This window comes from Phyllopteryx taeniolatus, chromosome 3 (genome assembly GCF_024500385.1).
Source record: "Phyllopteryx taeniolatus isolate TA_2022b chromosome 3, UOR_Ptae_1.2, whole genome shotgun sequence".
Taxonomy (NCBI): Eukaryota; Metazoa; Chordata; class Actinopteri; order Syngnathiformes; family Syngnathidae; genus Phyllopteryx; species Phyllopteryx taeniolatus.
In genome coordinates, this window is record NC_084504.1 from 22,447,887 (window position 1) to 22,466,647 (window position 18,761).

Below are 18,761 nucleotides of genomic sequence, written 5' to 3' on the forward strand. Positions count from 1 at the left end.
TTCTGGACTTTGACTCTGTTGATAAATTCAGTGGAGGAGGTGTACCGCTAATCTCTCTCGAACTGGATCGACCCAGAACTGACAGCTCTGTGCTGAAGGTCAATAAACCATATCTAGTGTGTGCGTGCGTGCGTGCGTGTGTGTGTGTGTGTGTGTGTGTGTGTGCGCGTGTGTGCGTGCATATTAATGAATTTAAGGACAGGAAGGTGTTACAGGTTAACCCCCCGTGCCCTCCCCCCCCAAAAAAAAACCACAATGATCGAGCAGGAGTGTTAAAGTCTCGTCGAGCCTGACCTCACCAAACTTTTGAAGCCTTTTGCATGTTTTTTAGCACGCTGGTTCACATCATGCTAACATATTATGGCAACTTGGCAGAAGTGCATGTGTCTTTTATTAATAAATAATAATTATTGGTGCTATAATGCGGCACGGTGGATAACTGGTTACAGTGTCTGCCTCACAGTTCTGAGGACCGGGGTTCAATCCCCGGCCCCGCCTGTGTGGAGTTTACATGTTCTCCCCGTGCCTGCGTGGGTTTTCTCCGGGCATTCCGGTTTCCTGACATTCTTATCGCTATTGTCCTCAAACGTGTGGTAGGTTAATTGAAGACTCTAAATTGCCTGTAGGTGTGAATGTGAGTGCGGATGGTTGTTTGTTTGTATGTGCCCTGCGATTGGCTGGCAACCAGTTCAGGGTGTACCCCGCCTCCTGCCCGATGATAGCTGGGATAGGCTCCTGCACTCCCGCAACCCTTGTGTGGATAGGTGGCTCAGAAAATGTTATGGATGGATGGATGGTGCTATAATGATTTAACTGAAAGATCTCTGTGAACTTCCTAACAGGTGTCAAAAGATTTTAATTACTTTATCAATTGGCGTGCCAGACTGTGTGGGAATACGACACTGGCATGGGTACAAAATCCTCCCATTATTCTTCTCGGGTATAAAAAGTGGAAAACAATTGACCTTCAGTGGGATTTGCGATAAACAAATTCAGGGTTTGCTATTGCTGCCACTGGAAGAAGACGTAGCACCGGTCAAGAAGGTCAGGACAGCTTTTGTTTTGTGATTGTTTTTTGTTTTAATTATAAATGACATTAGGTACATCTGAACTCTCTATCTCGGAAGAGCCAATACAAGAACCGTATCAAGAACTCTGCAAACTCTATTGCTGGTCTAAAAGTGTACTGCAACATAGTGAGAGGTGTGCTTACTATTTTGACCCTGTCTCTTTTAGTTAAATACAGTAGAGGTCGAGCTCAAACCACAACAAAAGTCAACTATTAGTTAACAAGTATAATTAACTTACAGATTTGATCCAGCTCATGTATTGGTTCTGGTTTGATTGTGTAAGTGTGCCTGTTCTCATGAGTGAGTTCAATATGTTGACATCTTGCAGTGTAACTGACTAGCGTGCTGACTGTGCTGTTGCAACACGCGGGGCTCGAAGCGTAAAAGTGCCTTTTTTATCATGGCACCTTTGGACCCAGCGCCGCAGTTTGCATTTCTCTCATAAAAGCACTCATAAACATGAAATCTTCACTCCACCGACATATTTGTTAAGCCTTGTATACAAAACCGCATGACACATACACATATTTCTAGGCCAGAACCACCAAAATTGCCCATTAAGCCATTATAACCCATTCTTCCATCCATTTTCTATTGTGTTATGGAGCACTTCTCCCTTGCTGAGATAATCCATCCACATATTCTTGTCCTCATTAGTTGAATCTTGGTTGCCAGCCAATCACGGGGAACATAGAAAATAACCATTCATACTCACACTCATGCCTCTGGATAATTTTGAGTCTTCCATTCCATAACTCATGCAGCTCAATTATATTCAGGGACCCTTGTGTTTACACAGGGTTTCATTGAGCGTCTGAATTCGGGCGAGGTGGTGTTCGGCGATGGGGGCTTTGTGATGGTCCGAGAGAAGCGGAGCTACGTCAAGGCCGGGCCATGGACCCCCGAAGCCACTGTTACCCATCCAGAGGCCGGTAAGGCTCGCCGAATGCGCACACAGATGCATAAAAACTTCATGTGACAATGCTGAATGATGCTCTCAGTCAGGCAGCTCCACAGGGAGTTCTTGAGACGTTATGCAGACTTTTCACTTTCTACTTGAGTGACGACAAACTGGTGAACAGGGGTCAGAGACTACAACTGACGGTGGGCAACCTAACGAAACAAATCCTACGCGATCCCACAGTTAAATGTATCATGCCAAGTCACGTGATTGGCTGGTTCTCAAATCATTCAGGGGGCCCAAATCAACGACGCAGCGTGCGATCTTGCCCGCAAGGTGTCTCAAGACGCCATCCTACATGAGCTGCAAGAGTGAGGCTCACGTAAAGGTCATCTTCAAGAAGCAACTTGAGGTTTTCATTAAGAAGAACGTGAACTTCCTGATTGGTGAAGTAGATAGTGAGTGAACAACTGAGAACTAGAGAGGGATAACTCCATTTGAATAGAGAAAAGGCATAGCTTTCAGATAAATACTGGAATAAATCAAGGTTTAGTTCCAATTTTGACATACTGTATACCACTTGTAGCACTTTTTTGGATGCAACAGTGCAACACTGTGCCAACTCCCATTTTCAAGATGGCCACACCCATGAAACCAGGCTTTATCTCCTGCAAAAACATGCCAGAAAGTGAGATTCAGAAATTAATAGAAGAGTCAGAAAGTAAGTCGTGCATTGGCTTGTGTGCCATTGCATCTGCATGTTAGTGTAGGTGAATGTTATTTATCATCCTTTATGAAATATTGCTAGATTTGACGTTCATTTGGACTTAGATTGCTAACTATTGCGCTAAACTTTTTTTGTAATCTCAGTTTGCTTCTTCTCTTAAGGCAACCTACAGTAGATGATACCTACCAGGAACCAACCTATGAAACTGAAGATGATGACAGTACCTCAGTTATAGAGTGCCAGCAATATGATCCAATATGAATGAATAATATGATCCAAAATGTCAAAATCTAAGGAAAAGCAATTTTTTTCTAAAAACAATTATCAAGAAAATGTAGTCATTGCCGTATAAATCACCAAGCTATAAACCCCCTGATTTTATTGCAGCCATAAAACTCTCACACTGAAAAAAAATGACAGAAACTGAGTTACCCCTACTCAAGTACTGAGTGTCTCTATTGACTCATTGTGCAGCTGTGTGTTACATTCAGTTACCAAACAACACTGAGGCGTAAGAAAGGGAAGTTTTGAACTGAAAACAGATGTAAATGCCGTCGTTTTGGCCTTAGTGATGACTCGTGTGTCATGCACAGTACTTCAAACACGTCGAGGAGGCCATGTGGGCAGTGGAGATGCTGAAGACGAGTGGAAATCTGGTGGCCGACCACGCTGTGTGCCGGTCCTGAGGGCGACATGCATGGAGTCTCGCCTGGGGAGTGCGAGGCCAGGCTTGTGAAGGCTGCTACGCTTTTCACCGCACCTGAACCAGCTCATGGATGTCTAACAATTTAATGTACACTGTGGATAATAATTGACGTGGAAAAAAAATCCCACAGAAACATGCCTACATCTAGCCAGGTGTCTTAAAACTATTGTTTCTGCGGTGTACAGTATTTGGCCATGCATCTACTTGCGGCGGTGCCCAGATTGTGGGTGTCAAAGCCATTTCGACCCACTGACCTGTGTGGAGGCTGTCAAGATGATGAAGGATGGCGTGGAGAAGGCTGGACTGAAGGCTCACTACATGGTGCAACCTCTGGCCTACCACACCCCCGACTGCAACTGCAAGGGATTCGCCGACCTGCCAGAATTCCCATTCGGTACAATCTAAAAATGTACACTCCAAAGCATTGTACCTTGAGTGACCACCGGCTGCTTTAAGCTATGGAGCCCAGGGCCCTGACCCGCTGGGACATGCACAAGTACGCAAAGGAGGCCGGAATCCGCTTCATTGGCGGCTGCTGCGGATTTGAGCCATACCACATCAGGGCAGTGGCGGTCGAGAGGGGGATGTTGTCTGCAGCCTCAGACAAACATGGAAGTGGGTTGCCGGTCTGGGGATGCACACCAAACCCTGGGTCAGACCCATGTAAAGCATCATTAAAAAATGTTTCATGCTTTTAATGGTATACCAATGGGATAAATTGGATTTATAGACTTTTGTCCCCCTCAAAGATTGTTTGTTTGCGCGACATGGGTCTTATTTGGAACGTGCAATTTAATCCATCCATCCATCCATTTTCTATAGCGCGTGTCCTCAAACACCCTAGACTGGTTGTCTGTCCATTGCCGAGCACATATAGACAACCATTCACCCTCACATTTACCCCAATGGAAAATTCAAAATCTTCAAACTTCAGGAGGGCCTGAACGCAGATTTGAACCTTGGAACTCTTGACTATGTTGGTTTTATTGTATCTACCTACCACTGCCATTGCAAATATTTTAAAAAAAATAATAATAATAAGAAGATATATATATATATATATATATATATATATATATATACATATTTTGATCATTATCATGTTTAAATGTGCTTTGCTTTCATTTTTTAGGGTGGTTGGGCGATAGGGGGGTGCGCAATCTCTGCGTGGATGTTGACGGGGGGGGGGGGCATGATTTAAAATGTTTGGGAAAGGCTAACGCAACCACAACACACCCTAACCCTAATTGTACTTTCAGAAGATGCCTGGTTTTCATCCAAGACCATGCATTTCCAGCTAATTAAGTCTAGTAAGTGTGTAAATATTTGTTATTTTTTCAGGGCTCGCCGTGACTACTGGGAAAATCTCTTACCTGCATCTGCTCGCCCCAAATTTCCATCCATGTCCACTCCAGACTGCTGGGGTATGTCGAGGGGCCACGCTGAGCTCATGCAGCACAAAGAGCCTACTAGCGCCCAGGAAATGACACGTGTGACGGAACTGCGAGACAAAGTGGAAAAATCTAAGCAATGAAATGAAACAAATAAGAGAGACGTAGCTTGGTCATACAACAACAAACTGTGATGCATTCTGAAATATTTTGTAAACCTCAAAACAAACTCAAACATGATAAGTTTGACTTTTTTTTTTTAATCATCTCTGCCAATATTACATTTGCTTGTATGGTGTTAAGTTCGGTGGTGGAATTGATTAACTTTTGAACTGCATCTGGATCATTTGTGGAACATTTGTATGAAGGACAAATTGATCAACGTTGTACCTAGATCTAGAATCTGTATCCAGACTATTTTTGGATCTCGCATTAATCTAGATCCAGATCTGTTTTGGAACATGTACAAAACTTCAGTATTACCAAGTGATTGAGCTGATGATCTGAATTTAGATTTCACTCTGTTTTATTTATAATTAAAGAATGGATTGACTTTTCATCATGATCTAGATCAGGATCTGGATGTGATCTCTGGATTCAGATTGTAAGACACACTGTACAGTATAACTAAGGACCACTAATAGATTTTGATGAAATGGGTTGTTTTGCTTTTGAATAGTTACACAAATGAGTTGCTGTGATTGAAAAACACTTTTGGTCATTATCTGGATCCTAAAATCAAGATCCAGATAATTTTGGTAACAAAAACATACAGTAAGTCAATATGGTCATGATTGGATTTTGATTGCATTTGTTGTGTAGCTATTTGTATAACCCTTTTGACTGACAAACACATTTTTGATCAGAATGCAGAACAGAGCAGAGATTATGCAACTCAATTGATTGGACTGAAAACAGACCAGTCAGACTGGATCCAAAATTAAAATCCAAATATTTTTTGTAACACAGAAATGACAAATAAACAGATTGTGTTGTAAAATTGTTTGTGGTGTAGCTTTTAGAAAATATTTTTCACTGACAAATTCACTTGATTATGATTCAGATAAGCCCTTTCAGCAGTATATCATTATATAACACATAAAAGTCAGTACAAAGACTCCAGGTTTAATCATTCTCCGTCGAGTTTACAGTTCTACAAGAATGTTCTCTGTATCACTTGTTTGCATTGAATGACTTCAACAGTTGTGAAGTGTTTTTGTAAAAAACAGCCACGGCTGTTGTGTATGTGTATCTTGTCAAAGTGTCTCGTCAGCAATACTCACGCTTAAAACGAGACGCACAAACAAACCAAAAAAGCTTAATTATTCCGGACTAAACTGGTAATGTGCACTGACAACGGACTCATTCATCTTGAAAGGTGAGGGGTGCAGTTGTTGTGTAACCTGTGCTTTTCCAATCAGAGCGTCTCTGGCTTAGACCCCTCCCCTGTTTGCAATGGATTTAAAGAAGTGTTCTGGCCCAATTTAAGGTCTGTTTCAACCTGTCAAAGTCTGAGCAGTCAGGGGTCCACACAGCTCTAAGAATATGGCACCAGTAAAGAAGGTAAGCAACAGGAAGTATGGCTCTGAAAATGCATATGTGACATATGCATGAAGAATATTTGAAATAGTTCTTTAAAGCGCACAAAAAGTAAAAATCCTTTAAACTGGAGTGGTACAAATGAAAATATTTGGCCAAACATGAAGGGCATTGCATTTTATGGATCATGGTTTTTATTTTATCATCACAAGCAGCTACTCATGTAATTAAAAAACCTTACACAGATTCTTATATTTAACCAGAAGACAACATTTAGTTGGAGGATCATGCGGAGTCAAAGATCCCAAAAACAACAAAAAAATGCTGAGACTAAATAACTGTTTGGAGGTTTATCAGTTTTACACTGCCGTTAAGGTCAAAAGTTGCTTTTGATGATTCAACCATTGTCACCCTGGCTCCAGTGCACAGGAATGCATTAGTATTCATTCCAAGTATCACTTTTGCAGTAAAATGCTGCTGGAAGGAAAAACCTGGATTGAAAAACTTTCACCTACTGGCTACACTTCGACCCCACTAACCCGGCGGGGGTGTTTTTAAATATGAAAGTGGGTCTTGTGTCTGTGTTTGCGTTTTTTATTATCATTCCTAAGATGTCATCCATCCCTTGTTTCTTTCTCTCAGGGAATCTTGGAGCGCCTCAACGCTGGGGAGGTGGTGATCGGCGATGGCGGCTTCGTGTTCGCCCTGGAGAAGAGAGGCTACGTGAAGGCGGGTCCCTGGACCCCCGAGGCCGCTGTCGAGCACCCCGAATCAGGTGAGGCCCAGGAGTGCGCTCAGCGGGCAGAGAGTAATCAGAGCCAATACAATCATTTGATTTTTTTGGGGGGGGGGGGGGGGGGGGGGGGTTCAGGGGGTGGGCAGCGTGAAAAGTGTGAGTGTCAAAAAAGTGATGGGTTGCGATACCTACATCCCCCATGGGCCCACCTATAAATACTATTCCTAATAAAGTGGTTTTATATACAGTAGAGATTTTGTAGATATGCAAAGCCTCCTTTAAACTACAGGGGGCCCCCACTATTCACAGGGGATAGGGACTGGTCCTGAACATCAATAGCGAAATTCATACTCATTTTAATTGCCTTGAAACAACCATACTGCTTTTAAAAAAATTGTCAGCCTCCTACAGATTGCTCCTGTTTTGGTTCTGAATGTGAAGTTGGGATTCAGCTGCTGCTCAGTGCAGGGGCGGATCTATTCTAATGGGATACAGGGCTGCAAGCCATATGAAAATCCAGAGAAATCCTCAACTATTTGCTTTATCATAACTAATATACTGTGTATCAAACCAATATATCACCGCTAGATTAATTGGTTTTAACATGTTTAATGAATTAAAGTTGAAAAATGTCAAGTGGCCCTTTGAGGAATAAATTTGGCCACCCCTGCGTTTCTTTCTCTGGTTCTCTTTTTTTTGGTGTTTGTCTTCTAACGCAATCATGTTTGCCCTTCCAGTGCGCCAGCTGCACAGGGAGTTCTTGAGGGCAGGGTCCAATGTCATGCAGACCTTCACCTTCTACGCTAGTGACGACAAGCTGGAGAACAGGGGCAACAAGCTCACCTACACCGTACGTTCAATAAAACCAGTGTAGTATTTTTGTCTACTCCTCTAACTCCACCAGGAGCAGGTCAATGAAGCCGCATTTTAGCATTGCGTCAAAAAGCTTTTCGGTTTCATCGCACAGGGCGCCCAAATCAACGAGGCCGCCTGCGATCTGGCCCGCGAGGTGGCCAACGAGGGCGACGCCTTGGTGGCGGGAGGTGTGTCTCAGACGCCATCCTACCTGAGCTGCAAGAGCGAGGCCGACGTGAAGGCCATCTTCAAGAAGCAACTGGACGTTTTCATCAAGAAGAACGTGGACTTCCTGATTGCTGAGGTAGAGGCGACTCCGTGTTTCTGCATGCATTGTCAAGTTTCTGTTGTCACACATTGAGGCTGTCACGTTTGCTCCTCCTGCAGTACTTTGAGCACGTTGAGGAGGCCGTGTGGGCTGTGGAGGTGCTGAAGGGGACAGGGAAGCCGGTGGCCGCTTCTCTGTGCATCGGGCCACAAGGCGACATGCACGGTGTCTCAGCTGGAGACTGTGCTGTCAGGCTGGTCAAAGCTGGTTGGTGAAATTTTACACGTAAACAAATGATTCCATATTTGCTCCAGTGGAATTTGTTTCTGTGACCATGCTCGTAATTCAAAACTCTCATCATTAACCACTGAAATGGAAAATGCCACTAATCCGTTCCAGCCATTGCGCTCATTTTGGTGTGCAAACGTTGGCCACCAGGGGTCAGTATAATACAGACAGAGACAAACACAAAGAAGAGTTCACGGCGACCCGGTAAGCTGCAAAAATATTTAGCATTTTTCCGCAGGGGATAAAGAATATATGCCGGCAAATTATTATATTGTCTGTCTAAATGTGTTCCTTCGCCGTTTGTGTTCAAATATCCGTTCATCAAAGGTTTATTATACCGCGACTATCGCTGCTATTCCTTAACCTGTCTATGGTGTTTTTCGTTGTGCGTTAGCATTAAGCTACCGGAGATTCCTAAGGCAAAGTTGTGTGGTTGTTTTAAATACATGTCTAATTTTTCTTTGTTTTGTGTTTACTTTGACAGTAAACTGTAACTGGGAGTAGCATTAAACAGCTTAAAGCCTCTTTTTGTAAGATTTGTTCACTATTTGCCAAACTGTTGCTTGTTGTGAAGTGAGTTGAGGTCAGTGCCACCATTGAGCGCGTGTGTCTTAAATTTTTGTTAGGAAGTCAAGGCAAAATATCGTCCAAACAACAGCTCCTATCTAAAAAAAAAACCTCACTCATATCTCAAGGCACCACTGTGTATTAAATGCTTGCATATTTCTTAATTAGCATGCTACTTCCTGGTCTAAGGTGACAGAATCTAAGCATTTTTTAGCGTGCGGGGGGATGATACCATTTTGTGACTCAAATGCCCAAATGAGTGTTTTCCCATAATTAGCAGGTTACTTCCTGGTTCAAGGCGACAAGATCGAACCATTTTTGATTTGAGAAATGGCGTGCGGGGTTGCATTATGACTGAGAGGCCAAAAAGAGAGAATTCCTCAAACGAAAGTGGAAAAAAAAATATATCCATATTTATGTTTGGGGAGGGGGCATTTCGCAATGATAACTAAATTAACCAATGACATTACAGTGCATTTTCATTTGCCGGAATTGCTCTTTTCTGGTGGGTTCATGAACAACAAATGTCGCAGCAACAAGTTGCCTTCCTGTGAGTTTTGTGAGTTCACACCAGTGTGCCGTGTTTCTTCGCAGGTGCCCAGATTGTGGGTATCAACTGCCACTTTGACCCTCTGACCTGTGTGGAGACTGTCAAGATGATGAAGGAGGGCGTGGAGAAGGCCGGCCTGAAGGCTCACTACATGGTCCAGCCTCTGGCCTACCACACCCCTGACTGCAACTGCCAGGGATTCATCAACCTGCCAGAATTCCCCTTCGGTAGTCACACACAAAAAAAGAGACATTACGCTTTTAACCCTTATTTAATGTTCATTTTCCATGCACCTAGTATGTACAGTGTAATAATTTTCAATATCAAATTATGAACTACAGCTCTTTTTAAACATGTTTTCATAGACTGACTGGTAGTAATAAACTGAAAATGTAATGATAATAGCAATAATTCGGCTTAGACTTAGTCAGGTGACCTGATGTACTGAGCAGGAGTGTGGGGATGGAGCAGCTCAGAGATGCAAGGCCATTTCGAGATTCGGAAATAGCAGAATCTAAAAATGAACTCCAAAGTACAGAGGCAGCAGTGGTGAGAGGCCAGAAAAGGAGTTACGTGTTCCAGTTAAGAGGCGAGAGGCAGAATTTTGAATAGACGTCATAGAATTTGTTGACCAACAGGTGCATGTTTCTCTGGGAATGTGCAAAAGTGATGGAAACACTGTTTTAAGCTCCCTCTTTGACACTGTTACCACTGTTCCATAAAAAATACATACAATTATACAGTACAGTTTTGCAGTTTCTAGATTCCCATCATTACCACCTTCTTCTTGATTTCACACACATTGTAATATCTAAAAATCTGTTTTAATAAACATGACCGAAAAGCTTCAGTGTACACAAACTTTGTAGCAGTTGTACAATGTATTTTGGGTCACTTTAAGAAGAATCTATTCTTCAGGGTGAAAGAATGACATTTAGTTTAGTTTAGTTTTGGGGGTTTTTTTGCCATCAAATGAGAATTACAATTATGTAATGGTCAACAGAGTAAAATGTAACAGCAAAAAAAATCACAAGTCAGCAATTTGCAGTAAATCGTATCCTTGTCTAGCTCTGGAGCCGAGGACCCTGACCCGCTGGGACATGCACAAGTACGCCAGGGAAGCCTACAACGCCGGCATCCGCTTCATCGGTGGCTGCTGCGGATATGAGCCATACCACATCAGGGCCGTGGCAGAGGAGCTGGCGGCCGAGAGGGGAATTCTGCCCACCGGATCAGAAAAACATGGCATGTGGGGTACCGGTCTGGAGATGCACACCAAACCCTGGGTCAGAGCCAGGTAATCCATACTCATGGACTTGTATGCCACTGGGATGCATTTGGATTTATAGTCATTTTTCACCCGCAGAGGTCATTGATCTTATTTAAAACATGTACATCCATTGTATTATTATTTTTTTTTTTTTTTGCTTCCTAGCTCAAGGGTAAAAGGTTTTGTGCTGACAGTAACTGGTATTTGGAACTGTTCATTATAATTCTCTCAGCCTTGACTAAGGTTCCAGTTTCAGCTGAAGAAAAGCAGCCTCAAAGCATGATGCTGCCACCACCATTCTACTCTGTATGAAAGGTGTTCTTTTGGTCAAATGCAGTGTTGTGTTTGCGCCCAAGATAACTTTTGAAATTAGGCCAAAAGTTTCAATGTTGGTTTCCTCAAACCATAACACATTTTCCCATGTGCGTTTGTGAGATTTCAAGTGTGTGTTTTTTTTCTCTCTGTAAGATAAGGCTTCCATCTTGCCACCCTACCTCAAAGCCTAGACATATGAAGAAAAAGTGGGAGATTGTTGTCACGTGTACTAAAGAGCCAATACATGCCAGACATTCCATTTTGCTGTCGGCCTCTTAGCAGCCTCCCTGACCAGTTTTCTTCTCTTCTGTCAATCAATTTTGGAAGGACAGGCAATGTCACTGTTGTGCCATATTTTCTCCCCTTGGTGATAACTGTCCTCACTGCGTTGCATGATATATTTAATGCCTTGGAAATTGTTCTGTACCCTTCTCCTGACTGATACCTTTGAAGAAGGAGATCCCTCTACCAGGGCTTGTGCTGGAAGATGTGACAACAAAAATGTCAGGGAAACCCACGATAACATCTCAACTTTATTTGGGGTTAATAAGAGGCACTTTAAATTGCGGCAGACGTGTACTGATTCTCATGAATTTGGATGTGACTGCCACATTCCCCAGTGTGTTCACTTGTTCAACCACATTATCTCAGTTGTTTATTTTTACTTCCCCACTTTTTTTTCCCCCAATTGAGTACAAATTATAGGTCACATTAATGGTGGAAAATGTTTTGAGATTGTATATCTTGGTCTTGTTGTTTTATATCACAAAAACCTGGCATTTGAACAGGGGTGTGTAGACTTTTTATACCCACTGTATCAGCCACTTTTTAAACCCACAAAAATGTAAAAGCGTCTCTTGTATGCAGCTTAATGTATTCCTGTCCCTTTGTGTGATTTAGAGCCCGTCGTGACTACTGGGAGAACCTGAAGCCGGCTTCTGGCCGTCCACTGTCTTCCTCCCTGTCCACCCCGGCGAGCTGGGGTGTCACCAAAGGCAGCACTGAGCTCATGCAGCAGAAAGAAGCCACTTCTAAGCAACAACTCAAGGAGCTGTTTGACCGCTCAAAGAGCCACTGAGTTAACTGGTGCCGCCCCGACTCAGACCTGACAGTAAAGATTCACGTAAACAGCCGTGGACTAACACACGTGTGCAAATCTCAGCATTTTCACCCTGTTGACCACTCAGGGGCCCTATCCTCACTTGAAACTGCCACTGTTGTGTTCATCTTTTGATTATAAACTGCTATCGAGTTTATGTGAAGCCACAGTGGCAGCTCAGGTTTGGAGCCGGCCCCTTTAAGATCAGGAACTTTTATTTTCCAAGACACAGGACCACTTTGTAAAATAAAAAGAGACCTAATGCAACGTGAATCGGTGTCTTGACTGTGGCTGTGGGATGGGTGCATAAAATAATACACATTAAGAAGACCAAAGAAATGGTCACAAATATAAACATCAGTGGCGGCTGATCAACTGAGAGCACTAGGGGTGCTGCCCCAACACGCACAGTGGTAACAACATTACTTTCCTTGAAGACAGATATTAAATACAAGTATTGATAATAAAATTGAAATAGAGTACATTATGTATATTATTATTATTAATCAGTTTATTTGAAAGGGGAAAATGCAATTTCATAAAACACATGAAGTACACATGGTTAAAAAAGCCAGAATTAGCCAGAAGGCTAGTTTTCATCTGTAGTGGCCATGATGTAAAAAAGCAGTAAAATACATCTACAAGACAATATAATACGGGATACATAATCAAAGACCTACTATACTCAATTTTTTTATTTATAGCTTGCTATCTGCTTTAAGGTAATTACAAAACATTGTAAATCATTATTTTTTTATAATAACACATAATCTATCACAAATATAAACTAGACTGACACAGTAGTCATAATTACAACACGTATTTGATTGGGAAACACTTTTGGGCCATAAATATAAAACAATTAAATGAAAAACGAAGTAATTGAGCGTGCCGTCTTGTGCCGCGTGAAGACGTATTCGTACACCGCTGTGCAAACTACTGCAGAGGTGACGGAACAACTTGTGGAGTGGAGGGGCACTTCCAAAAAAGAGGGCAACTATGCTCACTTGTTCATGTTACCCTTTGATGGGATGCTACATGTAATTATGATACTGACATACTGTATGCTCAGATAAGCACCATCCAGTGCAATGAATAAGGTGTGTGAAAACAAATGTGATTTTTAAAAATTAATAATAATAATACATTATATATATTTTTTTTTGGGGGGGGGGACTTTTCTACTTTATTGACGAGCGACGAGCGCTGCAATTTACCGCGTTGCCTATTGGACGATATGTATCACGTGACGACTGTATCATTTCCTGGGTAATCTGAAAATAAAACATATGGTTTCTATTTTTCACTCGTATAGACAAGTCGGACAGTATTATATCCGACACTAACATTTCCTTTAAATTCTGGACGTCATGTGTGCCATTTAACATCTGAATTAATCCTCTTGGAGCGCAAGAGACTGGCGGATTTAAATCTTTAATTAGGCTGTGTGCCTATGACCGGAAGCTAACTCGCCAGAGTGTTTTTTAGCCTGTGCTTCATTGTTGACACGGAGAATGTTGCTTATCTGACAGGTAACGTAATATCTAGCTAATAGTGTCTAGTTATTTAAACGCGCCCATACATTGTGGCGTACCCTGCATATGTCATTTACCTTGTGGGCCGTGGGCTCGTGAAATCACCTTGCAGGACCTTTCTAGGCATCGCTGCGTGTTGAGGGCGGCGCCATCTTGTGGCGTGTGAGAAGAAGCGCCATTGGCTTTCAACCCGGAAGTAAAAGTGCGCAGGTCGTCATGGGGAGCAAAGTGAGCACCAAAATGGCTGCTCCCACCGCCAGAGTTATTCAGGTACCGTCTCAACAACTAACTTACCTTTGAGCTACTATACATGTAATTTTGGTGTAGGTTTGTAATCCATAATGTGGCTTTTTAGTTGACGTGAATGCTTGAGGAATTATCACGGGGAGGGAAGCCTCTTGCGGTGACTATAGCTAGCTGGCCGTACCCTTGTTGGTGTCCTTCTTTTTCGACGTCAACAATATCGGGTTTTTTGACCACATTGAAACAGCTTTAAAGTATAAATGCGTTAATTTCAATTTCCTTGTTGATCCGAGTGTCTTCGTGCTCGGGAGGCTGCTCTCAGGATAATCACCTTAACCGGGGAAAATGCTTTAAATAATGCCCACAGTTTAGTTATGGGACGTTTCCCTGTCTAAAATGTTTTAATTTATTACGGAATGTCTTTTTTTTTTTTTAAGTGAGCAAGGCTGGAAAAAAAGTTGGCTTTTATTCCTTCCTCTTTTTCCAATAATGACTAACAGGCCACTTAAAAAGGAATAAATCAGTAATTACCATTTAAGTTCCTCAAATAAATAGTGTGCCCCCATGTTTTAAGCAGCAGTATCATTTGAACAATCTGTTTTCCATGACATCGGTTGTTTTTGCGTTCCTCAGGCTGTGCGGCCACATGCGCCCATGATCAAATTTCCGAGCAGACAAGGCATCTCTAAGCCCAATGGTGAGTGGCATTGTCTTTTACCATAATTAGACATTAGAAGAAAAAACTAATTTTTATTAAAAAATGTAGCCTTTTTCACACAGGCTTTCTATTAGACCAGTAATGTGTGGTACTAGTAACACTTGTATACTGGCTCCCTCTTGTGGTATACGAAATAATTACTGCCCGGGTACAGTAAAGTTGTAGATATTTAACTTTTTAGTACAATATATTTGCATTTAATCTTTAAGAAAAGTTCATTTTTAATAGTTCTTGGACTTTTCAGGGGCACAATTGGACTTCAAGGCTGTGAATTTCCTGCATATTCTGATAACCATATTTTGTTTTCTTGCTCAAGACGAAGTATTGAAAACATTATTAGTCAACACCCCACAACCCAACAATCCCAGTTTGGTGTCGGCTTCAGCTCCGCCACAAATATCAAGTCGTGTAACTTTGCCGCCCATCCCTGGCACACCTGACACCATGGCATCCATTCAGCTACTCCCTGCAAGGTATCGCCGGAGACCACTGGTGGTAGAAGAGATGGAGTACATTCAGGTAAATTTGCCAGTTATTAAATATGAGCAGTTATGAGTACAACGGTGTATTTTAACTGACTGTGTTTTCTTGTTGTTCCAGCGTGGTGGACCTGAGTGATGGGATGCATTTAATTAACAATAACTAAAGTCCTCATCTATGGAGGTCATCATCCTGATGTATTTTCCATTCTTGGCACACACAAAAAAGAGACACAATGTAGAATAAAATATACTTTTGCTTGCATTTGTACATATTTTTATTATTCCAGATGTTAATGTGTATAAGACCTTTTGAAGGACATTTCTAATGAACAATGGATGTTTTCTTGCATTGGCATCCTACACCAGACTTCTTTTTGCCTCAACTGACTTAACTCACATGCCATTGCCATGGCCTGTATTTATCATACTGAACACTGAGTCAGTTTGTGTTTGTTCCAATGCTGCATCCAAGCCATTAAAGCAATATTCTGTTGTGATCTTCTGGTGTGTGTGATGTAGACACAAAACAAGAAAACGTTATATTTAGCATAAATGCGGTTATTTATTGTTGCCAACATGCTCTCTATGCTAACACTGAATATTCACTATAGTGTGACATGATCATTCACATCCAAGTAACAGGCTTATAAACAGCGTGTGCTAGAAAGAATTCCTCAAATAGTGGCAACTAAACGAGGAGAGACAGTATTTATAATATTGGCACATGTGACTGACCTTGTATAACGGAGAAAAGATCAGATTGTAGACAATTTGCAGTTGTGAGGTTAGTCCTTTCAGTCTAAAATTAAAAGTTCATTTGATGGTTTTGCTAAAAGCAAAAAAAAAAAAAAAAAAAATTCTCATTCAGAGCTAAGCTCATGAACAAGTGCAATAAAAATGACAAATCACAAATGGCCACAACACTGAGGTATGCTTGAAATTACAGTAATCCCCCCCCCACATTCGCAGTTCACTATTGGAGGATTCACCCATTTTTTCCAACCTAGCCCTCATTTGCTTGAAAAAAAAAAACTAGATTTTTGTGCCCTTTCTGAGACAACCCTAGATGCCACAAGCTACTGCCAAAACTCTCTTCTCCATGTAGGGGGCTAGTATTTTACAGTAATTGGTCCAAGGAAGTATGTTAAACTGAAAAATCTTGACAGAGAAACTTTGTATGTCTGGGAGGAGCTAGTTTTAACCTGGGCTGTTGTGGAGTCTTTAGTGCCTGAGCATGTACACATGCACTTTGGGTGAATTTTTTTCAAAAGCAAATAAACTGTAGGCCATTTTTTTTTTTTTAGAGTAGTGTTGTAAGATCAGTTTAAATTGATAAACTTTGGGGGAATTGTAGTTTGTGGTATATTTTTTTAAACTATGACTATAACCAATTATAAAAAATTGTGTGGTCGGATGTCAGTTTCTTGCACTTTTTCCCCCCGCTATTCGTGGCACGGCTGTCCCGATACCCCGCAAATAGAAATGCTGCATTGGTCAATTGCTCTGCTCTTCCAGTTCCTCAAACGCAGGCAAGAAGTCAGCGATGGTGTCCACCACGTAGTCTGGCACAAGGTTCTGATCGGACGACACCTCGCTATTCCCGTACTGGTGGGCATCCTCCATCTGTGACACCCCGGTGAGGGTGAGCATGGTGTCCAGGCCGCAGTTGGAGCCGAACAACATGTCGGTCTCCAGGCGGTCGCCCACCATTAGGCAGTGTGCAGGGTCCATGCCCGGGAACTGGCTGGAGATGCACTCGAACATGAAGCGGCTCGGCTTGCCGATCACCGTAGCCTTGCGGCCCGAGGCCACCTCCAGGGCTGCCATGAGGGAACCGGAACCTACCGGGGAAGACAAACACTGAGATGGATGAAGGTGAAACTTGCCAACGTTGGCTCTCTGAATGAGTCAGCTGAGAATCTGGGATTCCCCTTATGTTTATGATACTGTATAACAAAACAATCATTATGATACTGTATATGTATAACAAAATCAGGTTCCTATAATAAGGTACTGGTTTTGTGCGTTTTATTTGAAATATTTTAATTCCAAGTGTCTCAATTGGACAACGCCTTTTTCAACGTGTGTGTGTGTGTGTGTGGCTGTACAAGACAAATACAAAGACACGACTAAACTCACGCTTCTGTGGACCTTCCCAATGCAGGCATTGTCATCCAGAATTAAACAACGCCTTGACAGGCGTGTTAGAAAGCTATCGGGGGAGGCGCTGGCATCCTGAATTATATCACGGATTCAAAGAATGACAAGCATGTGACAAATTTCAAAGACTTGTATTCAAGTCAAACGAGTGAATTATGTTGCAATAAGCAATCTTTGTTCTGACTGGTTGCATTTGACCAAGTAATTAACAGGAAGGTCTAGAAATACTGGGACATAGTCAATTCTCATCTTTTTTTTGGCTCTAAACACCACCACAATTTGTGATGAAACCAACGAGATTTGTTTTACCTACAAACTTTCAACTTTAATTTGAGGGGATTTACACGTGTAGGAATTACAAGTTTGTATAAGTGCCCGAAGGGACCAAAAGGTAAGGGGACAAATTAACAATCACAAATCAAGCTTTAAGTTTGTAATGCTACGCTCGTGATGGTTCTAACTATACACAATTTTATGTCGTTGTTTCTAATGAGCTATTGCAATGACGATGCCCGGAGCACCACGGTCGTACCTGGCAGTATCCTTCCGCTCGACAGCGGGTGCCAGGGGTCGTTGTCGGTGGCCAGGAACAAGCAGTCTGGGTCCTTCAGGTAGCACGACGCCTTGGCCAGCTTGAGGAAAGTCAGTTTGTCGTCGTGGCCCACCAGAACCGCCTTGACGTCCGCGGCCAGGGCGCAGTCGTAAATGGTGGCGTCCGGCTCGTCCGCCTCCTCCACGCAGGCGATCCCAGCCTCCCGGAGCTCGTCCCGGAGCCCGTCGCAGCCGACGACGAACACCTGGCCGCGGAGCTTGGCCACGTCCCGCAGGTAGAGGGCCGAGCAGTAGGACGAGCTGAAGATGTGCTCCAGCGCGACGGCCGTGAAGCCCAGCCGGTAGAACTTGTGCAGGTATTTCTCGCGCGGCCTGGTCGAGTTGTTGGTGACGAACACGACGTTTTTGCCCTGCCTCGTGAGCGAGTTGACCACCTGCGCCGCGCCGGCCACCGCCTTCTCGCCGTGCCACAGGACCCCGTCGCAGTCGAACAGGAAGAACTCCTTCGCCTCCAGGAGACCTCGTATCTGCGCACCGCCTATTTTCCGGCAGGTGGCCGCCATGGCGGCGTTGTCCTCGGCCTCTTCCGTCTTTCACTTCCTAGCACGTCGCCGTGCTTGTTAGGAGCCGAAAGTATGCCGTTCTCACATCATTTTTCATCATTTGTCGAGAGGACCTTGGCGACTGGCGAGGTTAACCACGATTTACGTACCATCACAGACAGGAAGGAAGCTCGACGTCTGGCCACGCCCACCTGGTCAAATTCCTACCAATGGGGTTGCAGTGCAG

The 18,761-nt window shown here is 43.0% G+C and overlaps 3 protein-coding genes and 1 pseudogene across 3 annotated transcripts; 3 read left to right on the plus strand and 1 right to left on the minus strand.

Annotated features, from left to right (window-relative positions):
• Positions 1-816: 816 nt before the first annotated feature.
• Positions 817-2,519, plus strand: LOC133475186 (betaine--homocysteine S-methyltransferase 1-like; annotated as a pseudogene).
• A 3,681-nt stretch (positions 2,520-6,200) lies between these two features.
• LOC133475179 (betaine--homocysteine S-methyltransferase 1-like) lies at positions 6,201-12,555 on the plus strand. Its single transcript, XM_061767656.1, has 8 exons — positions 6,201-6,358; positions 6,977-7,109; positions 7,808-7,920; positions 8,038-8,229; positions 8,313-8,460; positions 9,643-9,825; positions 10,667-10,895; positions 12,084-12,555. The coding sequence occupies exons 1-8, from the start codon at positions 6,341-6,343 to the stop codon at positions 12,259-12,261; spliced, it is 1,194 nt and encodes a 397-aa protein (XP_061623640.1). The 5' UTR covers positions 6,201-6,340; the 3' UTR covers positions 12,262-12,555.
• A 989-nt stretch (positions 12,556-13,544) lies between these two features.
• Positions 13,545-15,522, plus strand: kgd4 (alpha-ketoglutarate dehydrogenase subunit 4). The gene is made up of 5 exons (XM_061767670.1): positions 13,545-13,814; positions 13,930-14,087; positions 14,694-14,757; positions 15,095-15,297; positions 15,379-15,522. The coding sequence occupies exons 2-5, from the start codon at positions 14,034-14,036 to the stop codon at positions 15,394-15,396; spliced, it is 339 nt and encodes a 112-aa protein (XP_061623654.1). The 5' UTR covers positions 13,545-13,814; positions 13,930-14,033; the 3' UTR covers positions 15,397-15,522.
• A 275-nt stretch (positions 15,523-15,797) lies between these two features.
• On the minus strand, positions 15,798-18,743 carry pdxp (pyridoxal (pyridoxine, vitamin B6) phosphatase). The gene is made up of 2 exons (XM_061767666.1): positions 17,953-18,743; positions 15,798-17,101 (listed from the first exon to the last, which is right to left on the minus strand). The coding sequence occupies exons 1-2, from the start codon at positions 18,533-18,535 to the stop codon at positions 16,755-16,757; spliced, it is 930 nt and encodes a 309-aa protein (XP_061623650.1). The 5' UTR covers positions 18,536-18,743; the 3' UTR covers positions 15,798-16,754.
• Between the last annotated feature and the right edge of the window lie 18 nt (positions 18,744-18,761).